Raw genomic sequence first — 27993 nt, 5'->3', positions numbered from 1 at the left:
AGTTTGTTATAGTGATGATTGGGCTTTTTTATACCAGTTGATCTAATTGGAACAAGAGTCCTTCAAAATTTGGAACAAGAGTTAAAATTTAAAAATGCCTATTCTCCAATTTTTTTTGAACTCTTTTTGAACTCAGCGCCATTGCCCAATACGCTAATTTCACCACTCACATTTGGTTTCCTTTTCTCATTTATGATGGAGGAAGAAAGCCGTAGAATTCCTAGCAAGAACAAGAAACCGCACGTCGCCGGCGATTTACCGCCCGCAGCCGGAGCATCCAGAGAGCCTGTCCACGAGAACACTCCCTGGGATGCCGTACCAGCCCACGAATCTCAGGCGTCGGAGAAGAAAGGACAGGTCACCGGATGTTCACCACCCGACGCCGCCGCCGGAGCATTCACAGAGCCTCTCAACAAGAACGCTCCCGCCGACGCCGTGCTACCCCAGGAATCTAAGGTGTCCGAGAAGCAAGGACCGCAGGTCGCCGGATGTCCAGACGCCGTGCTATCCCAGAAATCTCAAGCGTCGGAGAAGAAAGGACAGACGCAGGTCGCCGGATGTTCACCACCCGACGCCGCCGCTGGAGCATCCACTGACGCCGCCGCCGGAGCATCCACAGATCCTCTCCATGGGAACGCTCTTCCCGACGCCGTGCTATCCCAGAAATCTCAGGAGTCGGAGAAGAAAGTACAGGCCGCCGCTGGAGCATCCACATTCACCGTATGTTCACCATCCGACGCTGCCGCCGGAGCATTCACAGAGCCTCTCCACAAGAACGCTCCTGCCGACACCGCGCTTGCCCAGGAATCAAAGGCGTCGGAGAAGAAAGGACAGGTCGCCCGATGTTCACCACCCGACGCTGCCGCCGGAGCATTCGCAGAGCCTCTCAACAAGAACGCTCTCGCCGACGCCGTGCTACCCCAGGAATCTAAGGTGTCCGAGAAGCAAGGACCGCAGGTCGCCGGATGTCCAGACGCCGTGCTATCCCAGAAATCTCAGGCGTCGGAGAAGAAAGGACAGACGCAGGTCGCCGGATGTTCACCACCTGACGCCGCCGCTGGAGCATCCACAGTCACCGTATGTTCACCACCTGACGCCGCCGTCGGAGCATCCACAGATCCTCTCCATGGGAACGCTCTTCCCGACGCCGTGCTATCCCAGAAATCTCAGGAGTCGGAGAAGAAAGTACAGGCCGCCACTGGAGCATCCACAGTCACCGAATGTTCACCATCCGACGCTGCCGCCGGAGCATTCATAGAGCCTCTCCACAAGAACGCTCCCGCCGACGCCGCGCTAGCCCAGGAATCAAAGGCGTCGGAGAAGAAAGGACAGTTCGCCAGATGTTCACCACCCGACGCCGCCGCCGGAGCATTCACAGAGCCTCTCAACAAGAACGCTCCCGCCGACGCCGTGCTACCCCAGGAATCTAAGGTGTCCGAGAAGCAAGGACCGCAGGTCGCCGGATGTCCAGACGCCGTGCTATCCCAGAAATCTCAGGCGTCGGAGAAGAAAGGACAGACGCAAGTCACCGGATGTTCACCACCCGACGTCGCCGCTGGAGCATCCACAGTCACCGTATGTTCACCACCTGACGCCGCCGCCGGAGCATCCACAGATCCTCTCCATGGGAACGCTCTTCCCGACGCCGTGCTATCCCAGAAATCTCAGGAGTCGGAGAAGAAAGTACAAGCCGCCGCTGGAGCATCCACAGTCACCGTATGTTCCCCATCCGACGCTGCCGCCGGAGCATTCACAGTGCCTCTCCACAAGAACGCTCCCGCCGACGCCGCGCTAGCCCAGGAATCAAAGGCGTCGAAGAAGAAAGGACAGGTCGCCAGATGTTCACCACCCGACGCCGCCGCCGGAGCATTCACAGAGCCTCTCAACAAGAACGCTCCCGCCGACGCCGTGCTACCCCAGGAATCTAAGGTGTCCGAGAAGCAAGGACCGCAGGTCGCCGGATGTCCAGACGCCGTGCTATCCCAGAAATCTCAGGCGTCGGAGAAGAAAGGACAGACGCAGGTCGCCGGATGTTCACCACCCGACGCCGCCGCTGGAGCATCCACAGTCACCGTATGTTCACCACCTGACGCCGCCGCCGGAGCATCCACAGATCCTCTCCATGGGAACGCTCTTCCCGACGCCGTGCTATCCCAGAAATCTCAGGAGTGGGAGAGGAAAGTACAGGCCGCCGCTGGAGCATCCACAGTCACCGTATGTTCACCATCCGACGCTGCCGCCGGAGCATTCACAGAGCCTCTCCACAAGAACGTTCCCGCCGACGCCGCGCTAGCCCAGGAATCAAAGGCGTCAGAGAAGAAAGGACAGGTCGCCAGATGTTCACCACCCGACGCCGCCGCCGGAGCATTCACAAAGCCTCTCAACAAGAACGCTCCCGCCGACGTCGTGCTACCCCAGGAATCTAAGGTGTCCGAGAAGCAAGGACCGCAGGTCGCCGGATGTCCACACGCCGTGCTATCCCAGAAATCTCAGGCGTCGGAGAAGAAAGGACAGACGCAGGTCGCCGAATGTTCACCACCCGACGTCGCCGCTGGAGCATCCACAGTCACCGTATGTTCACCACCTGACGCCGCCGCCGGAGCATCCACAGATCCTCTCCATGGGAACGCTCTTCCCGACGCTGTGCTATCCCAGAAATCTCAGGAGTCGGAGAAGAAAGTACAGGCCGCCGCTGGAGCATCCACAATCACCGTATGTTCACCATCCGACGCTGCCGCAGGAGCATTCACATAGCCTCTCCACAAGAACGCTCCCGCCGACGCCGCGCTAGCCCATGAATCAAAGGTGTCGAAGAAGAAAGGACAGGTCGCCAGATGTTCACCACCCGACGCCGCCGCCGGAGCATTCACAGAGCCACTCAACAAGAACGCTCCCGCCGACGCCGTGCTACCCCAGGAATCTAAGGTGTCCGAGAAGCAAGGACCGCAGGTCGCAGGATGTCCAGACGCCGTGCTATCCCAGAAATCTCAGGCGTCGGAGAAGAAAGGACAGACTGATAAGCGCATAATTGATGCACTTTACGTGTGTCTTTCTAAGCTTCATTATATACATTTTTGTGCTTAATTGTTATGACTTAGCCATGTTTTGACCATTAGTGTTTATTTGGATTATTCATGGAAAAGAGCTTAATTCTACACTTTTAGTTTCTATGACTGTTTTGCTAGAACAGATTGAATATGGAGCTAGAAATATCCAAATAGGGCGAGTAATATGTCGTTGGAAAGATAACTCAAAACCCTACAACTTTCATGTTCAGCACAATTGAAGAACAAGCCTCTAACATGGTCAAAATGGCCTTGCAAAGTTGCTGTGGCTAATCCTGCGAGTCTGGAACAGTCTGCACTAAAATGACCATATCTTGGGCTACAGAACTCCGAATTAGGATCCGATTGAAGGCCCGCCAAGCTGGCTTAAAGACCTACAACTATCATGTTTACTTCGATTGAAGATTCAGACTTCTTGTGCGACCCGCGAATGCCTGATTGTTCAGCAGCTTACTCCTTTATTTGGGCCCGATTTTGTGAAGATTTAGAAAAGATTTAGATACCAAAGATTGTTACTTGATGAACAAGTTTATTTATTAGTATAAATAAGTGAGTTTAGGCTTTTGTTAGACCACCACACCACCACCTCACCATTACACCACCACCTCATCCACCTTCTCCTAATATCTCTCTCCATCTTTTCTAGTATGAGTTGCTAAACTCCATAGTTAGTCTTAGGATTTTTAATATTCTTGTGTTTGCAAACTTGAGGTTCTGTTCTTAATGCAAATTCCTTCTTTATTAATTCTCTTCATCTCTAATTCTAATCTAGGGTTTGCTTAATTCCGTAGTTTTAGAAATAAGAGTTGATGCATGTTCGCTTAGTTCATGTTAGTTCGTAACTGTTTCTTAATCGCTTAGTTTAGGTTACTGTGAATTGATTTTCGCTTAGTTAATCAACTCTCACGAATTAGGGAAACAATAAGGAAGAATTAATCTTTTGTAACCGATGAAGGTTTGTTGCACTTGAATGTTATAATCCGATGACTAACGTTTTCTTTCTTCTGTTTAATCTTTAATTATTGCTTGTTACCTTCTACCAAATCAATAAAAAAAACCCTCTTTTTATTTGCTTTTGTTTTACTCTAATATCAATTAATAATCTATCAAGTCCTTGTGAGAACGATCCTGGTGTTCATCACCTTGTACTGCATTCAAAGCAAAAATACTTTGACACGCACCCGCGACAGTGCGTTCGTCACAGACGCAGGTCGCCGGATGTTCACCACCCGACGCCGCCGCTGGAGCATCCTTATGTTCTCAAAGCTAGTGCATCCTCTTTGAACAGCCAATAACATCCTCATGTAATATAATTCTCCGGTACCTGGTGGAATATATGTTAGTCTTCTAATTGAGTATCATTGTTTCCTCAACTCCCATATTATGAACTTTTCATTATACACAAATTTACTTGGAAACTCATAGTAGGTCAAATCCACGCCAAAAACATTGTGGTATAGTCCTTTTTTATCCAGTACATCCGTAATGTCTTCATGATCTCCAAAAAGAACGGATTGTTGATTCTCAAGGTGGAATTTTAATCCTTTTACCGGAGGCCACCTGAGATGAATGTCAAACGCAAAAGAAATAATTAGTAATTTTATGAGGGCATCAAAGATAACCTATGTAAAGTTGAATACAATACTACAATTAAAAGTAACCATGAAAGTATAAGTAGAATCAAAGACTTATTAGGTCTGCGTGTTTTGATGAAATAATCACCTTTCATGGATCTCAAACTTAAAAGTTCTCCAAACTGCTTCACACGGTGAAAGGTAGCGACAATCATAGTACTGCTTTATTTCGTCAACAACACGTTTATTTCCAGATGATTCAGCAGTTGTTGTAATCTCAGCAGTGACCCTGTCTGATCCTTTGTTAACATATTTGAACAGATACTTGATGAAATTTGACTTGTTGCAATACTCGACATTAATATGCGCATGATACCTCATTAGCAATTTTGGGTTATAAGGTACAACATTCCTGCTATCAAGTTCAATTCCATTCTTCAGAACTTTAATGCCAGACTGTCTTCTACGATAATGTGGATACCCATTGTCATCAATAGTTGTAGAATTCTAGAATTTCTTTGGGAAGTACTTAGTACACTTCCCATTCTTCATGCATGCACATGTTGGATTAGCTTTACCACATGGTCCATGCATTATTTAGGTGGAAACAACATCATACAATCTGGGGTATAACTGAGGATCTGGCAATTCTGCTGATATCTTTTTGTCAATATCATGAGGTGAGGTAAGCTTGCTTTCACCATGTAACCATAATAGTATATGAGCATGCGGAAGACCTCGCTTCTGGAACTCAATTGTGTACATTCCTATTTTTAATCAAGGAAATTATTTTGTAGGTGTTAGTAGCATAAATACTTGAAATAGATATAGCTAAAATTAACTAACATAATTGTAAGTTAATGAAACTTGTAAGTAATCTGACCTGCATCAACTTCTCCAAATATATTTTCCTTCTTAAGATCTGCAATGAGATTATCAACCTTCATCTTGAACACTCGACATACTATATATGGTCGCTCATCTGGTTTTAGGTTTATGGAACACACAAAATCTGCGATTTCTTTCCAATTAGAATTGCAAGTGATTGTAATAAAAAGGTATGGAAAGCCCATCTTCTTACATATCGCCATAGCATCCTGGCAATTATTGAACATATCAATACTTAGGTTGATCAGTTGAGAATATGGAATGAATGAGAATCCAAACATCGGGATGTTTGTTTCCTTAATCACAACAGCTGTAGTTTTTTCTTGGAAGTTTAGACGACAGGAGTGATATGTTGATTTGTACTTTCCGATAATATCCGAAACAACTAAACCACTAAATTGGTAGACCTCACCTTCCATGAGTTTGTCATTAAAGATCTCAATGACAGTCGAGCCTTTTATTGATGCTTGTATTTTAGAACTCTGTAAATTATAAAAAAAAAATGCTGAAATATTTGAAAATTTTCCAAGAAAAAAATTGTAAAGTTCGTAAATATACCTGATGATCCATCAATACCATGTCAATACTACCTATGTCTGATGGATTGTCAAAGGAAGGTAGAGTCCATAGACGTAATATCCTTGCAGCGAAGGAACTTGTTGCTTTTGAAAGACAAACATCTGATATGAGGTCTGTCATGGTTGAGGGGAAGGAGGGGAAGTAGAGATAGTTGTGTGAGAATTTTTGAGATGGAGAACTTGAATTCTGAAATGTGTGATAATGATTTTTTTATAATGAAGTTTTTATTTTTAAATTATTTTAAATTGTGTATTTTAAATTTGCCTCTTTTTTTATGAGTTAAAGATGAATGAATATAAGATCAGGTGCATTGTTAACCTCAAGTACTTCTACTTGACTAAATCTAAACTAATCCACGAATTTAGAGTTAGTTAAAAAATCAAAATTCAATTCCGAGTTTTTAAAACATTGATATGTGATCAGGTGCGAGGATGTTTCAAGTTTCTTTTTCACCTTAAATTGTGGGATTTTTAATTCAAAATATAATATTATATTATCAGAATTTTTATTCAAAATTCAAAACTTTTGACCACCGAAGTTAAAAAAATCATTCGAAATTTTTTTAGCTGGTTGTTACGTTTGTTTTTTCTTTTCTTTTATATTTTGAATTTCAAATAGTATATAGGTTTATTAGATGAATATTATGAAGCTTGACTATATAATATTTCATGAGTTTTAATAGCTTGACACATGTCCCTATAACTGTGGAAGCTGTAGATTGTTGACACCTAAGCTTTCAATGACTCTCAAACTATATATTATTAGATTAGATTAGATTAGTTTAATTTAAATTAAAAAATATATTATAAATAAATTTTACAATAGTAAAGCGGCTTTGAATAAATTGATAAAATATATTTGTGTAACAAACTTATTTTATTAATTTGTAGAATTTTACAAAAAAATTACAAAAACATTTAGTTTTCTAGGAGCTGAATTCTCTAGAGACATTTGATCTTCACCACACCACAGACAAGTTAAAATTGTGACAGCAATTTAACCTACTAAAATAATTTTCCGTCATTTGTTTTTATTCCCATTTTTGTTAATGGTTTTTACTAGATCTAGCCATCTTTTTAATTTGTTATTCACAAACAGGAAAGCTTCTCTTCGCCTAACATATGGGTTCCAAACATATCTCTAACATATTGGAAATTAATTATTGCTCTCATTTTAACCAAAATTTAAGTATTATTATTGTTTATAAATACAAAAAAAAGTTCCCAAATGGTGTTCGAACTCCGGTCACGACAGAGTTATAAGAGTGCAGTTAACACTAAGCCATTTAAATGATATAATATCCACTTGTAAGTTATATATATTATACGTTCGTTACAATTAATAAATTAAAGTCACCCAGTTGATTTCGCCTTCGTCTGGCTTGGGCTGAAACGGGTACATCGAAATGGACCGGTCGGGGCTTCAATCGCAGATTGGCTCACCGTCAGATGTGTGTCTGGTTTTGCAGCGGTGGGGAAGAGGGGTGGGGTGGTGTTTGAAGCAGATGATGATATGGAGCTTCGCGATGAAAGCAAATCGCGAACCTGCGCAAAGGAATGGAGACCCTTCGCGATGGAAGCAATACGCAATACTTCGCGATTGTGGACAACCGCTGCTGGATCTTCCATCGGCGAGGTTGCCGGTGAGGTAGCCACTGAAGATGAAACAGAAATTGTGAGAGGAAAGGATTAGGGTTTATGAAGTTTCTCAGATTTTAGATTAAAGATATTTCAAAAAAACAAATTAAAACATATTATTAGTTGGGGGAAAGGTAAAAAATATTAAGTAGTTAAGGGACTTAAATGTGAAACATAAAACTTAGTTGACATGACAGCCTATTACACTTAGCATATTTTAATTGAAAGTAGAGTGGGGGGCATGACTGCTGTTTAAAACACAAGCAACATATTTAAGCTTGCCTAAAATTTTACATGAATTATTTATGGGTTGCTCTGTGCACTGTTTTAAAACTCGGCTCGGACCGGCCGGTCCGACCAGTTCAACCGGAACTCAGTCACTTGACCGGTCCGAGCCACATATTCGATCGTTTTTGCAGTCAACTCAGTTAGGACCGGTTCAACTCGGTGAGTTTATGGAAAAACCGGTGACTCGGCCGATTTTCGGTCGAACCGGCGAGCCACAGAAAAAACCACATCATTAATAATTGGGAAAATTAAAAGTGTTAGTTGCTATGTAAGAATCGAACACTGTCCCTCAACCTCACAAAGCCAAGCCTTTACCACTAAGGCAACAGTTAGTTTGACATGCAATGTGTCAGAAATTTAATATATTGGAATAAGAAATATAAAAAAATCAACAACTTAGATATGTAGCGTAATGTTTATATTCCGATATTATAAAAATATTTCTTACTCATTTTTTTTATATGCAAAACATTTCTTACTCATGTACTTGATAATTTTATATCTATTGCTTAGTTTAACACATATATATTAGTAAAAATATTTATTTTCATAATTTTATGTAATATCACTTATATTCTTTATCATTTATAATATATAAATTTATAAATTTTGATATTCACCAAGTTAAGCAGTCTGTTCAGTGACTCACTGGTCCGACCAGTGATTTATTGACTCAGGGCCTCGACCGAGTCGATCACCGAGCCGAGTTTTAAAACACTGGGTCTATCACATATTTTGTTACACATAAATAGTACTATGCACTATGCAGTATGCAATTCAAATAAACTACTCAAGCTTCCAATTTCCAGCGTGGCAACCAACAAACCAACTGGCATAAGCTTGAGTTATCCAGTAAGAGATGACCTTATCCTATCGAAAATCTTACTCGCATCAGAGCCACCAAATAACACAAAATCCACTTGCTTGCTGCAAACTAGTTACTTTCACATTAAAAAAGAAAAAACCAGAAACACTTTGGTGGCAACATCAGCAATGGCAACCTCATTGCAAGCTGCTGCTACTCTCATGCAACCCACCAAGGTAGCTGCCATCACTAGTACTCGCAGCAGCTCCACTTTACAACTTAAGCCCACACAATCCATTTCTAAGGCTTTTGGTTTGGAATCCACCGGAGCTAAGCTCACATGCAATCTTCAGGATTTTGCTAACAAGTGTGCTGAGACCGCCAAAATTGCAGGATTTGCCCTTGCCACCTCTGCTCTCGTTGTCTCTGTATGTTCTGCGTTTTTGACTCTTTCCTATTTCTTCTTTTTATTTGATTGAACTTTGATATACATAAAATAACATCATAATTTACAATCTTTAACTTGATCAATCATGATTAGTTAAACATTCTGTTTAGTTGTAATCAGTTAGAAAGTTAGAACTTAGAAATTGTGTTAGAAGTTTGCTAGATAGATCTGTTTCAAGGTTCAGCTCACACATGTCACATGTGAGTTAGTTAGAATGAGTCAGTTATTTGTCTATGCCTCTCACTCATTGTATGTATATAATGTAATTCACTCAACTGTGAATAGATTGGGCTTCATTTTTACCATTTCTCTGTTTAACAATCATGACAAAACAAATCAGGTATCTTCTGTTTAATAACATTGTGCATGTTTGTGGAAAAAACAAATTACAATTGATTCTCAAACCAGAATCAATTCTGGAAAGAAGCTTCTTCTGAGTAGCTTGTTGAATTCAGAATTGATTGTGAAGAAAGAAAAACTGATCCAGAACAGCAGTTTTGAAATTCTGAAATAAAAGCTCCATCATACCAACTGGCAACTGCTGCTTCTATTTTCATGATAATTTCATATTTTAGCCATGTTTGGATACGCTGAAAAAAACATCAGCGAATACAAAACCATGGTAGACAGAAGCATAAGCTTAAGGAAGTTGCTTCCATCCACGGTGATTTTGGCTTTCTATCATGTATTGATGCAAACATGCACTTATACATTATTTCTTTTTCAAAAACACACTTCAATGGAACCATATGATCTAACATACAAATGGATTTGGTTGTATGAGAGGATACAATTCCTTTCCAATTGGATATATGTTGTTCAATGCATGGAGTTGATTTGCTAAAACTGAGAGTCTGAGACATATTTACTAGTTCATGTTATGGACTTGTTATCTCATGATTCTATATATATATTGAGTGGGGATTGCTAATCATGTGTATGTACATAACTGTCTAAAAGTCTTTTGCAATTAACTGATATTCAGGGAGCAAGTGCTGAAGGTGTCCCAAAGCGGCTGACCTTCGATGAAATCCAGAGCAAGACATACATGGAAGTGAAGGGAACTGGAACTGCTAACCAGTGCCCAACCATTGAAGGTGGAGTGGACTCATTCGCGTTCAAGGCCGGGAAATATAGCGCAAAGAAGATCTGCCTCGAACCCACTTCATTCACAGTGAAGGCAGAGGGAGTGACCAAGAACTCCCCTCTCGATTTTCAAAACACTAAGCTCATGACTCGTCTGACCTACACTCTTGATGAGATTGAAGGACCCTTCGAGGTTTCTCCCGATGGAACAGTGAAATTTGAGGAGAAAGATGGCATTGACTATGCTGCTGTCACAGTCCAGCTCCCCGGAGGCGAGCGCGTGCCTTTCCTCTTCACCGTCAAACAGTTGGTGGCATCCGGGAAGCCTGAGAGCTTTAGTGGGGACTTCTTGGTGCCTTCTTACCGTGGTTCGTCTTTCTTGGACCCCAAGGGACGGGGCGCCTCGACCGGGTATGACAATGCTGTTGCATTGCCTGCTGGTGGCAGAGGAGATGAGGAAGAACTTGCTAAGGAAAATAACAAGAGTGCTTCATCTTCCAAAGGGAAAATCACCTTGAGCGTTACGCAGAGCAAGCCTGAAACTGGGGAGATTATTGGTGTGTTTGAGAGCATTCAGCCATCTGATACTGATTTGGGTGCTAAAGCTCCTAAGGATGTGAAGATCCAAGGAGTCTGGTATGCTCAGCTTGAGTCATAGAGGCTACTTTTTAATGCTGTAATTTTAATTTGTTGGATTTGATTTTTGTGTAATGACCCCAGTTGGTGAAGAACTGTGAGCATTATCATGTTTATATTATAATGCTTAAAATATCTAAATAACGTTTTGGAACATTCATTTTTCTGGTGGCAATACCAACATATACATGTTCCTGATGTGTATACACAGAAGATATATGCTACTACTAGGTCAATCTAAACATCGACATATGTAGATGATTGGAAATGAAACAAAACTAAGCTCAGTTTCGTGACATTTGGATCATGTATTAGGATTTAGGTGGATTGTGAAGAAAAGCAAATAAATGCAATTACATCAACTGCTCCGATTCACTGAAAATTAGAGTTCAAAGCTTTTGTCTTCAATCTAAACTTTCACACACCAAAATTTTCAGCATAAGTGCTGACATTTGGCATGAACTACCGTAATGATCAGTAGTCATCATGCTAACCATTTGGACCGGAAAAGGCAAGTCAGTGGAGAATCAAATGTATGAAGGTAGAACAACGCTAATTAAAGACACACCTCGACTTAATGATCAAGTGCAGGCAGGAGGTGGTTTGTTTTTAAAAAGACATCAAGTGTATTAGTACATTTATCATCTATAATCTGTCCGGTGATAAAATAAATAAAATAAAAAAGTCAAACTAATGGGTTGGGCCAACTTGCATAAAACCAGTGAAATTTTAAGTGGGCATTAGACTTATCCAGTCCAGTCTCAATATTGGGCAAATCAGGTACCCCGACTGAGCTAGCCCACTTTCACACCCAAATTTCTTTTAGAAATGGCTTATACCAGAAATAGGAATTTTCAACCTTATAATAAGCATATTTCATTTCATATCAATCACGATCAGCAACGCATATGTCCTAAATATAAGACCTATTCCAAAAAATTGCGCTTATTAAGAAAACACTTAATGTGACTAATTAGTGTATTGGTTTTTTAAAAATACATACATTCTTCCATATTTACCCTTTGCAGTGTTATCAGACTCGGCTCGAACCGGCCGGTTCGACCGGTTGAGCCGGGAACCGGACCCTAAGCCGGTTCGAGCCGAGCTTCGGATCGGCCATGCAATCCATCCGCTACGAACCGTAAAAAACCGGCCGGTTCAGTAAAAAACCGGCGACTCGGTCCTTACTGTTGGACCGGTTTGCTATGTAAAAAAAAAATGAAAACTACTGAGTACAGAGTACAGAACTACGTCATTTCCGTGTAGGGTTTCTTCTTATTTTCTAACGGGTTTCTTCCTTGCCATCGATTGCGGCTTCTTCCCTCTTCAGAACTGAGTCGTTTCTTCCAACTTCCAAGCCTCGCCGCCGCCGCTCCACCACGTGTTGCCGTGTAGGCCCGTCGCCGCTCCACCACGCTTCGCTATTCTTCTTCTTCCTGGTGAGTTTCTTCTCCTTTCTTGGTGATTTGTTTCTTCTTTCCTGTTTCTATTTTAAGCTTAGCTATGGATTGGTACTCGAATCCCCAGGTATGTTTGGGTGTGAGGGCTGTTGGAACTAATTTCAGATGCTGTCATTCCGCTGTGTCTACTGGTTTTTGAAGCCGCAGGATTTTTTCTAGTTTTGGTGAACATGTGAACTGAACTGGCAGCAAATTTATTTGCTTTTTTTTTTGTTTGCATCTGCACTGTGCTTCTTGCGGCAGGGACTTAGGATTGGAAAGCATGTAGGTATTTGCAAGGGAAGGATTGGAAGGCTTGGGATAGTCCACTGTGTGTGTTTTCCCTTTCCTTTCTGTTCATTATTTTGTTTTCCCCCACTGTGTGTGCAGTATTCTTTATTCATTTTGACATTTCAAAAAAAAAAAGCTTAGCTTTGGGTTGTATTAGTTTAACTCTTGTATTGTTCTTTCTCAATTTTGGAAGACCCTTTCCTGCGTTTGCTTGTTTTTCTTCATTTATGTGAAGTTTGTCATGTTTTGTACCTGCTTGAAGTTGAAAAAAACGTGTAATTTCCTTGCTATCTTGCTGCCACATAGTGTATTATGGTATTTTGATTTTTTTTTATTGTCAACCGAGTCAAACGGTTCAACCAGTGACCCAGTGGTTGAACCATTGACTCATTGACCCAGTGCCTCGACCGAGTCGATCACCGGTCCGAGTCTGATAACACTGACCTTTTGTCATTTTCTCTCACTAATAATCATTGCATTTATATCAAAAGTCATAGTTAGTTGGATTAGTAGTAATTAATGGTAGGTGGTCACTTTGAAATTGAAAACATACAATTAATATGAGGGGTAAATATGGAAGAATACATAACCTTTTGCTAAATTATTGTAAGAGGTCTTATATTTAGGAACATGAAAATTTTGAAACTAGGTCCTATAATTAGAAACGAAGGGAGTAAGAACTAAGAACTTTACCATTGAAGGTGCTGACATGGACTTCTTAGTTCTTAAAAATAAGAACTCAGTTCTTATATAAGAAGTTTTGCTTTTTGAGTTCTTAGCTTAAAATATTAACTATTTCTCTCACATCCAAATTACTTTATCACTTTATGAGTTTTGTTTGATTACTTTATGAAAATAAAAAGTATAAATAATGTGGTTGGTGAGACCAAATGAATAGAGGTAATAACTAAGAACTAAGAACTCATGGTTGGAGCATAATTGCTTGAGAGTTGCTTAAACACATGTGGCAATACGGGCCCACATGAATAGTGCTAAGAACTAAGAAATAAGAACTAGCATGAGAGATGCTCTAACTACTCCCCCTTCCTATATAACTGACATTTTAAGGTTGTTGTACGCGTACTAAGAAATAACGATTAATGTTCTTGTGTTTTATTAAAATTACTATCTAACTTCATACTATATCATTTATCTCTCTTATTAACTCTAACTTTTCAATTTTCCAACCACCAATAAATGAAGGGTAAAATTGGTAAAGTATAATTAATGCTCTCTTTAACTTTGTAAAGTGGCAGATAATTATGAACAAAATTCAGCTAAAAATAATGTCAGTTATATAGGAACGGAGTGAGTAATTTCTTAAAACCCCAAAATACTCTCATTTTCCAGAACACAAAAATAGGTTTTTTACACGGCTAAAACTCATGTTGAGTTGAACTCCGGAAAAATTTAAATCCCGAAAGTTTTTGGGATTTAAATCTCGAAGCTTCTGGTTTTGAGATTTAAATTCTTGGAAAAGTACTCAACATGAGTTCCGGATTACAAATCCATGTACTAAAATTAAGGGGCACTTTAAATAATTACCACTTTAAAGTGGGGTGTTAAATTGGTTGCTTGGGGTGCCAAATTTAACACCATGAATCATTTTCAATACAAAATTTAAATACTAGGATTGGTACAATAAGCCTGGGTTAGTTTTGATGTCCTCTGTTCTAAAACTGAAACGGGCAAGCGTTGTCTCCCGCTTCTTTTGCGTAGTCTCTTTACACACACAAACACAAATCACAGAAATCACCAAAACCAAGTTAAACTCACCCACACACCAAACTCTTCACTGTCTCCTTGATCAATGTTCCTCATTGAGACAACTCAAGCTTCTCCATGCCCAAATCATCCTCCATGGACTCACTGGCCAGATTCTCACACTTGGCAAGCTTCTCTCCTTCTGCGTTCACCTGGGTGATCTCCGTTACGCCCACCTCCTGTTTGATCAAACTCCCCAACCAAATAAGTTCATGTACAACCATTTAATAAGGGGTTATTCAAATAGTGATGACCCAAACAAGTCATTGTTGCTCTACCGCAAAATGGTTTGTGCTGGCATTATGCCAAACCAGTTCACCATCCTCTTTGTTCTCAAAGCTTGTTCTGCCAAACCCTCTTGTTGGGATGTTGCTGTTGTTCATGCTCAAGCTATTAAGCTAGGAATGGGGTCTCACGTCTGTGTGCAAAATGCTTTCTTGAGTCTCTATGTTGCTTGTCGTTTGATCCGAAGTGCGCGCCAAGTGTTTGATGATATTTCTGACCGGACGCTAGTCTCGTGGAATTCCATGATTGTTGGGTATTCTAAAATGGGTTTTTCCAAAGAAGCCATTTTGTTGTTTAAAGAAATGCAATACCTTGGAGTGGAGGCTGATATGTTCACCTTGGTTGGCTTGCTTTCTGTTGCTTTGAGGCATGGTAATTTGGATTTGGGAAGATTTGTGCATCTTTATATTGTTGTTGCCGAAATTGAAATTGATTCAATCGTGACTAATGCCCTCATAGATATGTATGCCAAGTGCGGGCATTTGCAATATGCTGAAACTGTTTTTGATCGAATGCTTGATAGAAATGTAGTTTCTTGGACTTGCATGATAAATGCTTATGCTAATCATGGGCTTATTGATCATGCTCTGGAAATTTTTGATCAGATGCCAGTGAAAAATGCGGTTTCTTGGAATTCAATAATTTCGTGCCATGTTCAAGAAGGACAACACGCAGAAGCAATGGAACTTTTCTGCAGGATGTGTGTTTCAGGAGTGATGCCTGACAATGCCACTCTTGTTAGCATTCTTTCCTCCTGTAGTCACATGGGTGATCTGGCATTGGGAAAAAAAGCTCACGATTACATTTGTGACAACAATATTACAGTGAGTGTCACACTTTGTAACTCTCTAATGAACATGTATGCGAAATGTGGTGCTCTTCAGACTGCTATGGACATCTTCTTTGGAATGCCTCAGAAGAATGTGGTGTCATGGAATGTTATTATTGGGGCACTTGCTCTTCATGGTTCTGGAAAAGAAGCTATTGAGATGTTTGAAAAGATGCGAGCAAGTGGACTCTTTCCTGATGAGATCACATTCACAGGGTTACTTTCTGCTTGTAGTCACAGTGGTCTTGTGGAAATGGGGAGATATTACTTTGGCTTAATGAGTTCAACTTTTGGGATTTCACCTGATGTTGCTCATTATGCATGCATGGTTGATCTTTTAGGGCGCGGGGGATTCTTAGGAGAAGCAATGTCCCTGATACAAAAGTTGCCCATGAAACCGGATGCTGTTGTATGGGGTGCTTTACTTGGTGCTTGCAAAACCTATGGGAATCTAGAGATGGGCAAGCAAATCTTGAAGCAGTTGTTGGAGCTGGGACGATATGATTCCGGGCTTTATGTGCTTCTCTCAAACATGTATTCAGAATCTCAAAGATGGGATGACATGAAAAAAATCAGGAAAATAATGAATGACAGTGGGATAAAAAAGTGCAGGGCAATTAGCTCCATTGAAATTGATGGTTGTTGCTATCAATTTATGGTGGATGACAAAAATCATGAAGTTTCAACCAGTATATACTCCATGGTGGATCAACTAATGGATCATTTGAAATCTGTAGGCTATCCATGTAAACATTCAGATGTTGAGGATATGTACTAGTCTAATATTTAGCTTAGCATGAGGTTGTTCTAGTTTAAACAGATGTTTCATATTTGAGTCTTTAACTTTGTTAAGTACTCATATTGTTTTGTTTTTCACAAAATCTAATTTTCAAATAGTTGTATAATTTCAAAAGTAAAAACCAATGATTATTTCAGTCAGCATGTGTACGTGCTTCAAGCCTTAAGCAATCATGCAATCATAAATTAAAGGCATAATTAATTATAATGCTTGCTTATGAAAACATCCTTCCCAATAATAGAGGATATAATCTGGCATTGTGTTGATGTAGTAGGCACACGAGTGCTAGTGAAGCAAACCACAAACTCCACCAACCGGCAATAACTCATTGAACATAATACATTATACGTGCAGAGTTGAAAACATACCAGCAAACAAGAATCCTAATCTTTGTTTAGATTTTCAAGTCTCATTACATTATCAACATGGTTTTCTGAATCTTTGATCTAATTGGATCTTTGATTATAAAGTGGAGCATTTGCAATAACCGTGAAACTTCCTTCCTACTCAACACATGTAGCAAGCAAGGTTGGCATGCCCACAGTTTTGACTTTTGACCCTCCAAATACAGGACATTTGAATGGTCAATTGAAGAGTACACAAATGATACCGCTGCCATCACATTCAAACTATAACATATCTGCGGCTATGCATCGTGAGCACATGTATTGAATCATAAACTAATCGTGTATAATTCTGATGATTTCCCTTTAAGAAACATCCTCCCAAAAGAAAATAATATTGTGTGATGCACTCATCTTTATAAAATACATCAAAACAACAAAACTATGATTTTATAACAATAGCACATTTTAGAATGGGAATGAGAATGTGTTTGGAAACACATCCGGTTTCCGTTTTGGTACCTTTCCAGGGCTTGCAATAATAAAAAAGTGCAAGTTTAACTCAATAAACAATATGTGTGAATCTAATTAAAACCGAGCTTTTCTTTTTGTTCTCACAATGGGTATCTAAGTGCGCTTTCGCGCACCTCCACTAATCTCGCTCGCGGTGCATGACTGTCGTTGATTATGGGAGCTCCAGTTCAACCCCAAGTTGTCCTAGTGGAAGCCTTATATTACTAACTACTAGGCCAAGAGGATTGGTTAAAAACTGAGCTTCAATATAATTAAAATCATGTTATCCTGAGATATAAACTACATAAGATTAGAAAATGTTTTGGCCGACCTTGAAAGACACAAGACTTTGCACCCAAGCAAGGAACATAGTAGCGTACAAAATGACCTAGTAAAGAAACATCTCATCTCAGTTAAGGTCGAGCAGATCAACCTCGACACATTTAATAACATATAACGGTATTCAAGCTTTCGGGGTGCCAAGATCTCGAATGACCTTCCACGAGACTTCTTAAAGACCTCAAGTCACAAGTATGATGGTTACTCATTATGCAAACTTTGAGTTCATCGTAGATTCTGAGATTTTCTTTTTGCTCTCTCACTTACTTGAGTGTCAAAATGTCTTTTACCGTTCATCTCTTGTCATACAGAGAAGCCTTCTAAGACTACACACTACTAGCGGAGATGATCGATCAATCTTAATTCTGGAAGAATATAAAATAATTAGATCATGAAAATAGCTCATGTAATTCATAAATGATTGGTGAACCACTCTATAGTGACAAACACCTCAGACACCTATATTTATAGCGGTTAAAACCGCCACAAAATGCATTTTCCCCCTTATTTTCACTTTGTGGCAGCCACAAAAGTGGGTGTCCCACCATGGTTCATGTATCACCCATGAATTTTTATATATACATGGGAACATGATGAAAATGAATAATGATTCATAGACATAGGAATAGTAGAAACACCCCAAAAACCCTTTTTTCCTGTGGATTTGGCCAAATAATACACTGAACTAACCACCTAAATACACATGACTAACCATAAAGCACATAACCGTGTAAAGTTGAAATTTCTAAATTAGGGATTTGGCCAAATAATACACTGAACTAACCACCTAAATACACATGACTAACCCTAAAGCACAGAACCGTGTAAAGTTGAAATTCCTAAATTAGGGATTTGGCCAAATAATACACTGAACTAACCATCTAAATACACATGACTAACCATAAAGCACAGAACCGTGTAAAATTGAATTTAGGAATTTCAACTGAGTTTACACGGTTATGTGCTTTATGGTTAGTCATGTGTATTTAGGTGGTTAGTTCAGTGTATTATTTGGCCAAATCCGCAGGAAAAAGGGGTGTTTGGGGTGTTTCTACTATTCCTATGTCTATGAATCATTATTCTGATGAAAATGGACTCTACAAATTAGCTACATGCAGTTGACTTATGATTTTCTTTGCTATCGCTACAAAAGTAGGTGTCTAAACACCCATATTAGTTCACGTATCACCTCTGAATATTTATATATACATGGGAACATGATGAAAATGTAGCTACATGCAGTTGACTCATGATTCTCTTTGCCTTCTCCGTGGATGAAAAAATATGTCAAATGCCTCCAATTCAACATTCAAACATCACATCGTTAACGAGACAACGCAAAGGATAACAAAGGCGGCACTATAGAGTATTTTGCACTGCTGTGACTGGAAAATGATTTTGGTAAACTATATATGTATGTATGTACTCCCAGTAATTTGCAAACCGCGTTATTTTGAAAACATTATAATCTCATATATAAATTCAAAATCATAAAATTAAATAACGCGAGAATGAAAAACACAACTTTAAAATCAACATACTCTTTTATGTTCAATTGAAACACCAAAAGCTTTACAATTGATTTAAACTCAAGTGCAGGAATGAAAAAAGATAAAAGGAAAACATTTTGAAAAATTAAACGAAATAATAATTCCAAGGTGGAACTTTCACGAAATGATCACCAGCTGGATTGAGTGGGGAAGGAAATCAATGAAGAAGCTTCGAGCAAGGGTTTTTTAGGGGTGGGTCAGGAAAAGCATTTTTTTCATATATAACAACCAAATATTTTAAAGGAAGAGAAAGGTATTTTTCCAACATTATGATACTAAATTCGAAAACGAAAAAGGTTTTCACTTTAATTAGTCCCCACCATTCGTGAAACCCCACCAAGTACCCGATAAAAGGTTGCACAAAAGTTCCTCTCCCTTTTCTTCATGAAGAAGTCTTTCTTAAGAAACTAGATTACATATGCAGTGATGAAGAGTGAAACAATGGAGGTAATTAAGTGCTGAATTCTTCCATTGTAATTCTATTGATCAATAAAAGTTTGCTTATAAAAAAGTGATAAATTCTTAAGTGTGTTTTCTTTTAATAGTAGTGTTGCATTGAATATATATGGTCCACATCTTTTTACTTTTAAAGGTTATTAAGTCTTATAAAATTACTTTAAAAAAAAGTCTTATAAAATTAACCTAATAAAAAGAACTTCCAAAATAATTACTAGATTCATAAAATTACATATTTGGACTGATCTCATCCTTAGCAGAGTGACTCGACCTCCACTAGAAGGGGTCATCGACATAGGACGTATCCATTATTTATAACCTAGGTTGAAACTTAGAGTTGAATTCGGTTCGTTTAAAGATCCAATAGACAAGATGAGTCTAATTTTGTAATAGACTTAGGGTTAGGATTCTTACCCAATCTATAAAAAAAAGACATCATTCTTAATTAGTCAAGTTCTCTCTTAAATTCAACAATGATAGCACAAAATCTTAATTCCATAACCTTTATTATGTTCATATTAGAATAATATTTATGAAAAAATTAAATGTGATCATAGTGACAATATATACTCCTATAACACTCCTCTTGATTGGTAGAATAGAAACAAAATAATGGCAGGAGTGGAGTGGAGTGGGTTGTGGTGCCTGACGACTGACGACACAGCAGGGTTGGGGCGTGGAGGTTCAACCGAGATCACCTTACGCCAGCTTCTGTCGGAGTGTTTCTGCTTCATCAATTATTGTTAATTGTTTTTTTTCTTTTTCTATTTTTTTTTTGTATTTGTCCTCTTTATTTATTATTACGTTTTCCAAAGTTTTTTCCCACGTGGCTTCACGTCTACCTTGCACCAAAGCACCACCCACTTCTTTGCTCGCCACGTCCTCTTCACCTTCTCGCGCCACTCCACACTATCATCCACCTCTCATTTTATTGTACTATACTACTACTACTTCATCCTCATTCATTTATTCTCATTTTTAGAGGAATATGTATATGTATATCTATGGTTTCGTTTCCTTGTTAAATAGTTAAATAATAATGACACGCAAATTTGATACACATTTACTCAATCATTAAATTATCAACACCTAGAAAAGTAAACTCATTCAATAATCATAGCTCTCAATCAAAATACATGCATAACATAAAAGCGTTAAAGTGTTTGATATGCAATAATTAATTTATGGACCTAACTTACTTTCATTTCAACATGATATCACAAAAAGCGGCAGCCCTCCCCATTTACAGATTTTTGTACAATTCCATTATGTTGTGTTTGGATTTTATAGAAAATGTGGGAAATAATAAGAGGTGGAAGGAAAAGGAGGGAAAGGAAGAATCTTGGTATATAAGAAAAGGGAGGAAACAAAGTTTTATTGGGGGGCCATTCATTCTGCGCAAGAATGAAAGGAAACATGGGGCAAAATTGATATGTTTTAACAAAAATATTAAGAATACCTTTTTCATGTATGTTTCTCCCTTGCCTAACTTTCTAAGCTAGTTGTCACTCCATTTTAATATATTTTATTTTATTTTAAAAAATATCTTAAGTTTTGATACACATTTATAAAAGAAAATATAATTTATTTTTGAAATTACTATATTGTAAAATGTCAAATAGTAGTTATGTATAGGACTTCTTTCCCTTTTGAACTTTTTCTTCCACAAATTCTCACATTCCTTTTTTCACCTTTTTATGTTTTTCACTTTTTTCTAATATATCATTTATCACATTTTTATTTTCTTTATTCTTTAATTTCTCTATTTATGTCTATTCAATGAATATAAATTACAATGAAATAATTAAGCACTTAATTAATTACCTATATGTAACATAATGGGAAAAAAAAGATAAATGGTATAAAGAAAAAGAAAAAAACAGATGTGAATGTATAAAAACCCTATTCTCCATTATCTTTCCACTTTACTATTTATAAAGGAGAATGAAAATGTAATATAAGGAAATGTTGGGATTTTGGACCTGTTTGATAGTAAAAAATTAAAAAGAAAAGGGAAAAGTACATGTAGGTCTCACCTGCAATTTGCAAATAAAACTCCAAAAAAAGAATAGTTGTTTAGGGTCCCGTTTATGCCCCCTCTCTGTAATGAAGGGCCTAGTCAGGGACATTGTGGTATTTAATTGACAGGGACATTTTTATCCAATCACAAAAATATTAATTTTTTGAGTTTTGTGACAATATTTTTCATCAAAATTTTACTCATTTTTATTTATCTTTTTTACTCACCATTTTCTACCCAAACAAAGCACTAATATTGCCTAACCTCATCCTCGTTGTGAAACGCTAGCTCATTCCAAATGGAATCATAGGAAGAAACTATGCGTGTAGAGATAGAGAAAGAGGAGGCGGGAGATAGATGGATTGATTTTCACGTGTTGGCAGAAAAATAAACCAACTTACCAAAGAAAGGCATGGCATTCTTTTTTTAAGGCCTAGAGTGGCACTATTCATGGAATAACGCATGTCCTTTAATTTGTCAAGTACTCAAATGCAATGGCGTGCTATTCTAAAATAATTATTAGATCGATCATTCATACTTCTTTTTAGAGTCCTTGATTATACTACTACTACTTGTTAGATCATTCATACTTCAAAAAATAACGTATGTCCTTTATATATGATCTATTAATTCACTATTAAAATCTTACATTAGCAGAATTATATTTACCCTTTTATAAATAAAAGAAGGAAAACGGTAAGGTGGAAAGGGCAATCCACAGTGACCCCAGTGGCCCAGTAGCTAGAGTGTACTCTTGCCAGTGTATACGCAGTGAATCTTCACAATTGAATCAGAGCACCTTTTAATTTTTTCATGCATTCATGGCCTGTGACGTCAATAAGCCTTTCTAAATTTCGCAAATTTCACCATCCCACTTTATTACCACCAACTCTGCAATTTCCAAACAGAAACCAGATCCACCATCGCCAGCAAATAGGTATTAAAACTTCACGTGATTTGCTTACTTCCTAACACATTTTTTTTTTACCATATATTCATTATCTAGAGTAGTGACTAATCTTCTCATTATACATATCTTATAAAGTAAACGACCGATAAATGATGATCAAGCTCTGACCATATTTAGTGAATGAGATTAAAAACCACTATACATCGCATATAATTCACTCCTTAACAATTACACTTTAAACCTTTGTTTGGTTTTATGAAGAGAAATGAGAAGAAAAGAAAACACGCAATTCAAGTAATGAATTTAAATTACACCTTAATCCAAATTCATTACTTTGTTTATGTGTTTAAGGGCCCGTTTGGTGGTCAGGATAGGATATGATTGGATATGATATGTGAACAGGATATCAACAGGATAGGATAAGAGCAGGATAGACTCTTATCATATCCTGTGTTTGAGGTGCACATGATAATGACAGGATATGATAAGGAAAAATGTATCAGATTTATATTTGAATAAAAAATACATTTAAAATTGATCATTCTATTAAATTTAATTTCTTTACATTTTCATGAATGAGTCTATATTTTAAAATAAATAAAATTAATTTAAATTTTATTAATTAGCTTATTTTATTGTTTTGAAGATACCCTATATTTTAAATAAAATTATGCAGTTAACCGATTGGTTTTCACTTAGCTGTGGCACGTGATAATTAGCAATAAAAGTTAACTAAATTAAGAATATTATTATTTGAAAAGTAATTTATATTTGAATTATAAATTATTATATAAGTAGATAAGTAGTTTTAAATAATAGGAGATGAAAATAAAAAATTAATCTATTACTATTAAAAAATCAATATTTGTAATCAATGTTTTTCACTTAGTTGTGACACGTGATAAACAATAAAAATTAATTAAATTAAAAATATTATTATTTCAAAAATACTTTATATTTAAATTATTATATAAGTAGATAAATAATTTTTAAATAATAGGAGATGAAAATATTAAATTAGTCTATTATTATTAATAAATCAATATTTGTAAGTGAGTAGTCTATTTTTTCTATTTATGAATAATAATTTTATTTATTTTTTATTTTAGTTAAATTAATATTTTTATATTTATTAATTAATATTATTATAAATTATAAATTATATAATATTAAAATAAATTAATTTGGAGTTAGGATACCGAAAGAAAATATATAACTGGTATCCTATCCTACTCTATCCTAGCTCCCCCCTCAGGATAACTTTTACACATGATTGACAGGATAGGATAGAAGACAGGATAGTGTTATCATATCCTGCTGGTGCAACAAATAACAGATAACAACAGGATATGATTATTATCCTGTCCTATCCTATCCTATCCTATCCTGGTCACCAAATGGGACCTAAGTGTTTTCTTTCATTCACTTTTCTTCCTATTAAACAAAGCCTTGAACATGGAGGGTAGTGAAATGCAATGATCAAAGGTGAAAAATAGGTTCTCTCACAAAATCCAGTGGCAGAAACTGTAAATAGTATGACCTAGAAAAACGGGTCAGTTTCTGCACACTAATGCGACGGAGAGTAGTACAACCTGTCAACAACAACTTACAGCCTGGAAAGCCATTCACACTGTTTCAAAATTAATTAATTTAAAATAAATATTATTTCCAACGTGGCAACACAGGTAGTATAATTTAATTTTCCTTCCTATATATATTCTCCACCCATCGCTCCCCGCTTCTCCAGCTAAAACTACTCACCCCTCCTTCCTTTGCCTCCTCACAACAACACCATCTACCGAGTCACGACTCACTGAGTCGTTTCATAATGGGAAACTGCAAATCCTCCGATTCAACTCAGGTCGCCACGGCCAAACTCGTCCTGCACGACGGAAGGTTACAGGAGTTTTCATACCCAGTCAAGGTTTCCTACTTGATGCAGGCGTACCCAGCATGCTTCATATGCAACTCCGACGAGCTTGGCTTCGACGACGTTGTCACCGCCGTTGATGAGAACCAGGTGTTGCAGCCTGGCCAGCTTTATTTCGCTCTTCCGTTGAGCTGGTTGCGGCATCCTTTGCAGGCTCACGAGATGGCTGCATTGGCCGTTAAGGCCAGCTCCGCGCTCATGAAAAGCGCCGCCTCTGATAAATACGGTTACCGCCGGAAGCAGGTTATGTTCTCCGGTGAATGTGACGTTAAGCGTGAGTCTCCGGTGGATGGTTCAGGCGGCGGTACTGTGCATAGGTCGAGAAGAGTAAGGACCCGTGGCGGTAGTGCTGGTGGTGGGCAGTTTTCGGCGTTGATGTTGAGTTCGATACCGGAGTAGGGGTAGTTTCGGAAGTAATGTTAGACGGTGAATTTTTGTTGTAAATAGATTTTTTTTAAAACAAAAATATAAGATTTTGATGACTACAGCTGTTTGTTTCGGGGAACAATGAAAGCAATTTAGATTCACGAAGAGTTAGACAAATTGGATATTCCATTTGGATATTTTGACCACAGAGTCACATTTATTATTCGGTTCCCTTAAAATTGTGGTAATTTTTAGCATAAGTTTATTTTCGAGTGCCAGTTTTTCATTCTTAGTAGCAGATTGACCCAAATGATGAACAGCAAACAAAAGCGTCCAAATTAGTAGCAGTAGTTTGCCATTTAGGGTAATTAACTTACTAGCCTTATGCATGTATATATGTGTCCGTTAAATAATTAAATTATTTGAGGAAAGTAACATGATTATATAGAAATGTAAATTGAATAATAAGTTCATAGAGAAGACGAAGATATCTATTTATATGATGCATGAAAAAGACCACATCGTGTAGTGAGTTGTGACAAATTAAAGAAGAATGTAGATAACATCAACAAGGAATGAGGTGAAATATATTTATAAAACGACGGATCGGAACAGATTAATTCGGATCCATTTCTCAGGTGAAATAAACAAAACTGTAGAATATTAGAATGGATCGGATTGATGAACATAACCTTATCCTTATCTTGGGGGATTTGTAAATGGGTTAAAGGCCAAAGAGATGCGACAAAGAGATTCAAATAAGCATCCAAAACGTTCTTTCCTTGTGTTGGAGCTTTCAAATCCACATCATGCATGATTGACAGTTTAGGCTAGCTAGTAGCTATTGTAATTTCTACTATATAATCAAACAGTTTTGATGGCAAATAATGATTTAGTTAGGCGTGTAGGACTACGACGCGTGAGCTTGATACATTACATAGGATACCAAATTGTGTTAATTTTGAAGAGATTGATTTACCAAGGAAAATATTGATGAACACCTCTTATATGATTAATGTTTGAAAATTGAAAGCGCTATAAACTCTGCATGTCTGTAAAATACGCGTTCAAATATTGAAACGCCATAAATCACAACAAGAAGATTGTGTATTGATAGCGAACCATTGAAAAATTGAAGGAATTGTATGGTAGCGACTAGCGAGTGAGGCCAAATTGCGAGAAGGATTAATCTTGTTAAGCCAATGAATGGAAGCCATGTACAAAATAATGTATATAGCCAAAATGTGAAGCTTGATATTGTAAATTATATAAAAGATTCTCTAGAATCTGAGAATAAAATAAACTAGATCTCTATACTCAAATTATGATTATATTGTTAAATTAGTTAATATATGGCAACTTATATTAGTTTCCATATATTCATTCATTTATATGTTTTCTTAGTTAATTAGATATCAATATATTACTATAAATAATTATTAGTATTTTATCATTTACAACTAATCACAAAATATAGACACAGTTATATTCTTTGATCATTCTCACCCCTCTCTTTTTGTTTTCAATACCTTAGCTCAATATTGCACCTTTAGTTGTAGGACAATTTAGAATAAGATATCTATTATGTTCTTTTATAATAGCTTTAATTAATTAATTAATTTTAGTTACAAGTTCCAGCTGTTATTAGCTCTAAGTTCTAAAAGCTAAAGTTTTACTATACATTATGTATATTGTTTACGGATGCATAGAGATAACTAGAAAATTGAAGTATTTTATATTTCTTATTTATTTTCTTAGCTTTTACTACTTCTTAGGGTTTTTATGTTCTTTATTGATATAAATTATCATCTATTAATTTGTGGATAAAATGCTTCAATTTTCTAATTATTTATATTCATTAGAAAACAATACAAAATATACAGTGAAATACTGACATTTAGAACATAAGCAAATAAAAGATTGGAGTTAATAACTAGAATTATAAAGTTAATATAAAATAATATAATGTATCGACCCAAGAGTCAAAAGCCTAATAGAAATAATGTGATCTAGGCTTTGGTGATGATGAACTGAATTGGCCCGCTACTAGCCTTGTGATTTCATCCCATCATCATAGGTATAATTTGACCTATAATGATATGTTCATCCTCCATTTTTCTTTAATATTATTTTTTCTATATAATTTTTTCCTACCACGTAACTCGACATATATTTCACTTCTCTTTTCTTTTTTTAATCACTTTCGCAAGGTGATGGAGGAAAAGTGTCAAAAGTAATATTTCTAATTTGGCATAGAAATGAAATTATGGGCATTACCGGATCCAAGCGAAAGAGTAAGTAAGAATCAGAGTGGCGAGTAGGTAGAGTGGGTGTGAAGGAATTGCATGTTTACAGCTGTAATGGTACGGTAATAATCCAAACGTCGAATCATAACAAATTTGGATTGTAATGACTAGTGGATCTAATGGGTCCTCACAGTGATCGAGCAAAGTCCATCCCTGAGAGAAAGAGCATACCATACATATAAATAGGGTGAGAAGCTACCCGAATTCATTTCCAAATAAAATAAACATGCATGCATATTGGAAATTAAAGGTGTTTCATAAATATTGGTACTATCAAAGAGTGGGTACTAGCTAATGACATAACATGACAGACGCAAATGTGACAAGTCATCGTGTACTAGTACTACTGATGATGCTAATACATCAACCACGATGATGCTAATACATCAACGAATAATGTTTAGTACCCCATCCATTTCCACCTCCACCACTTCAAAATATGAAAAGAAGTGAGAGAAATAAGTGATATGATATGTGATGTGACAGGAAATGCAGAAAGAGATAGAAAAAAAAAAAAAAATGGAAAAGAGATGGAAGAGAAAGTGAAGTGTGAATATATCATTACTCTACATCAACTGCACCTCACCTGTTGATTTGATTTGATTAATGGTTTGCTTACTTTGGGTATGGCCTCTATTAATACTAGTAAGAGAGAATGAGTCAGAAACTTTAATTAGTAAATGAAACAATTTGGTTGATGCTAATTAATATGATGACAGGTTTAGTGCATGATCGTGCTCTGCAATGTACAGCTAGCTATAGCTATTGAATGTTGTGATGTTATGAGTTATGACTATATAAGTTGGGGCCAAGGATTTCAAATCAAATTCAATTTCTTGCTAATAC

General features: G+C 37.6%; 4 protein-coding genes across 4 annotated transcripts; all 4 read left to right on the top strand.

Annotated features, from left to right (window-relative positions):
* The first annotated feature begins 195 nt into the window (after positions 1-195).
* On the top strand, positions 196-2754 carry LOC130737244 (uncharacterized). Its single transcript, XM_057588999.1, has one exon. The coding sequence runs from the start codon at positions 196-198 to the stop codon at positions 2752-2754; it is 2559 nt and encodes an 852-aa protein (XP_057444982.1).
* A 6193-nt stretch (positions 2755-8947) lies between these two features.
* Positions 8948-11162, top strand: LOC130740783 (oxygen-evolving enhancer protein 1, chloroplastic-like). The gene is made up of 2 exons (XM_057593478.1): positions 8948-9264; positions 10270-11162. Exons 1-2 carry the CDS (start codon positions 9025-9027, stop codon positions 11026-11028), a joined length of 999 nt encoding a protein of 332 aa, XP_057449461.1. The 5' UTR covers positions 8948-9024; the 3' UTR covers positions 11029-11162.
* Positions 11163-14276: 3114 nt separating this feature from the next.
* LOC130740782 (pentatricopeptide repeat-containing protein At2g22410, mitochondrial-like) lies at positions 14277-16532 on the top strand. Its single transcript, XM_057593477.1, has one exon. The coding sequence runs from the start codon at positions 14398-14400 to the stop codon at positions 16390-16392; it is 1995 nt and encodes a 664-aa protein (XP_057449460.1). The 5' UTR covers positions 14277-14397; the 3' UTR covers positions 16393-16532.
* A 7740-nt stretch (positions 16533-24272) lies between these two features.
* On the top strand, positions 24273-24960 carry LOC130735842 (uncharacterized). The gene has a single exon (XM_057587725.1). It carries the CDS (start codon positions 24374-24376, stop codon positions 24872-24874), a length of 501 nt encoding a protein of 166 aa, XP_057443708.1. The 5' UTR covers positions 24273-24373; the 3' UTR covers positions 24875-24960.
* Positions 24961-27993: the final 3033 nt, after the last annotated feature.

This window comes from Lotus japonicus, chromosome 2 (genome assembly GCF_012489685.1).
Source record: "Lotus japonicus ecotype B-129 chromosome 2, LjGifu_v1.2".
Lineage (NCBI taxonomy): Eukaryota > Viridiplantae > Streptophyta > Magnoliopsida > Fabales > Fabaceae > Lotus > Lotus japonicus.
Note: the sequence above shows the minus strand (reverse complement) of the source record. Positions and strands in the feature narration are given on the sequence as shown.

Bases quoted from the DNA above. Each gene is read 5' to 3' on its own strand.
- LOC130737244 (XM_057588999.1), top strand. From the start codon at position 196: ATGGAGGAAGAAAGCCGTAGAATTCCTAGCAAGAACAAGAAACCGCAC.
- LOC130740782 (XM_057593477.1), top strand. From the start codon at position 14,398: ATGTCCTCTGTTCTAAAACTGAAACGGGCAAGCGTTGTCTCCCGCTTC.
- LOC130735842 (XM_057587725.1), top strand. From the start codon at position 24,374: ATGGGAAACTGCAAATCCTCCGATTCAACTCAGGTCGCCACGGCCAAA.
- LOC130740783 (XM_057593478.1), top strand. From the start codon at position 9,025: ATGGCAACCTCATTGCAAGCTGCTGCTACTCTCATGCAACCCACCAAG. The intron at 9,265-10,269 runs GTATGTTCTGCG...ACTGATATTCAG, and splicing joins CCTCTGCTCTCGTTGTCTCT to GGAGCAAGTGCTGAAGGTGT.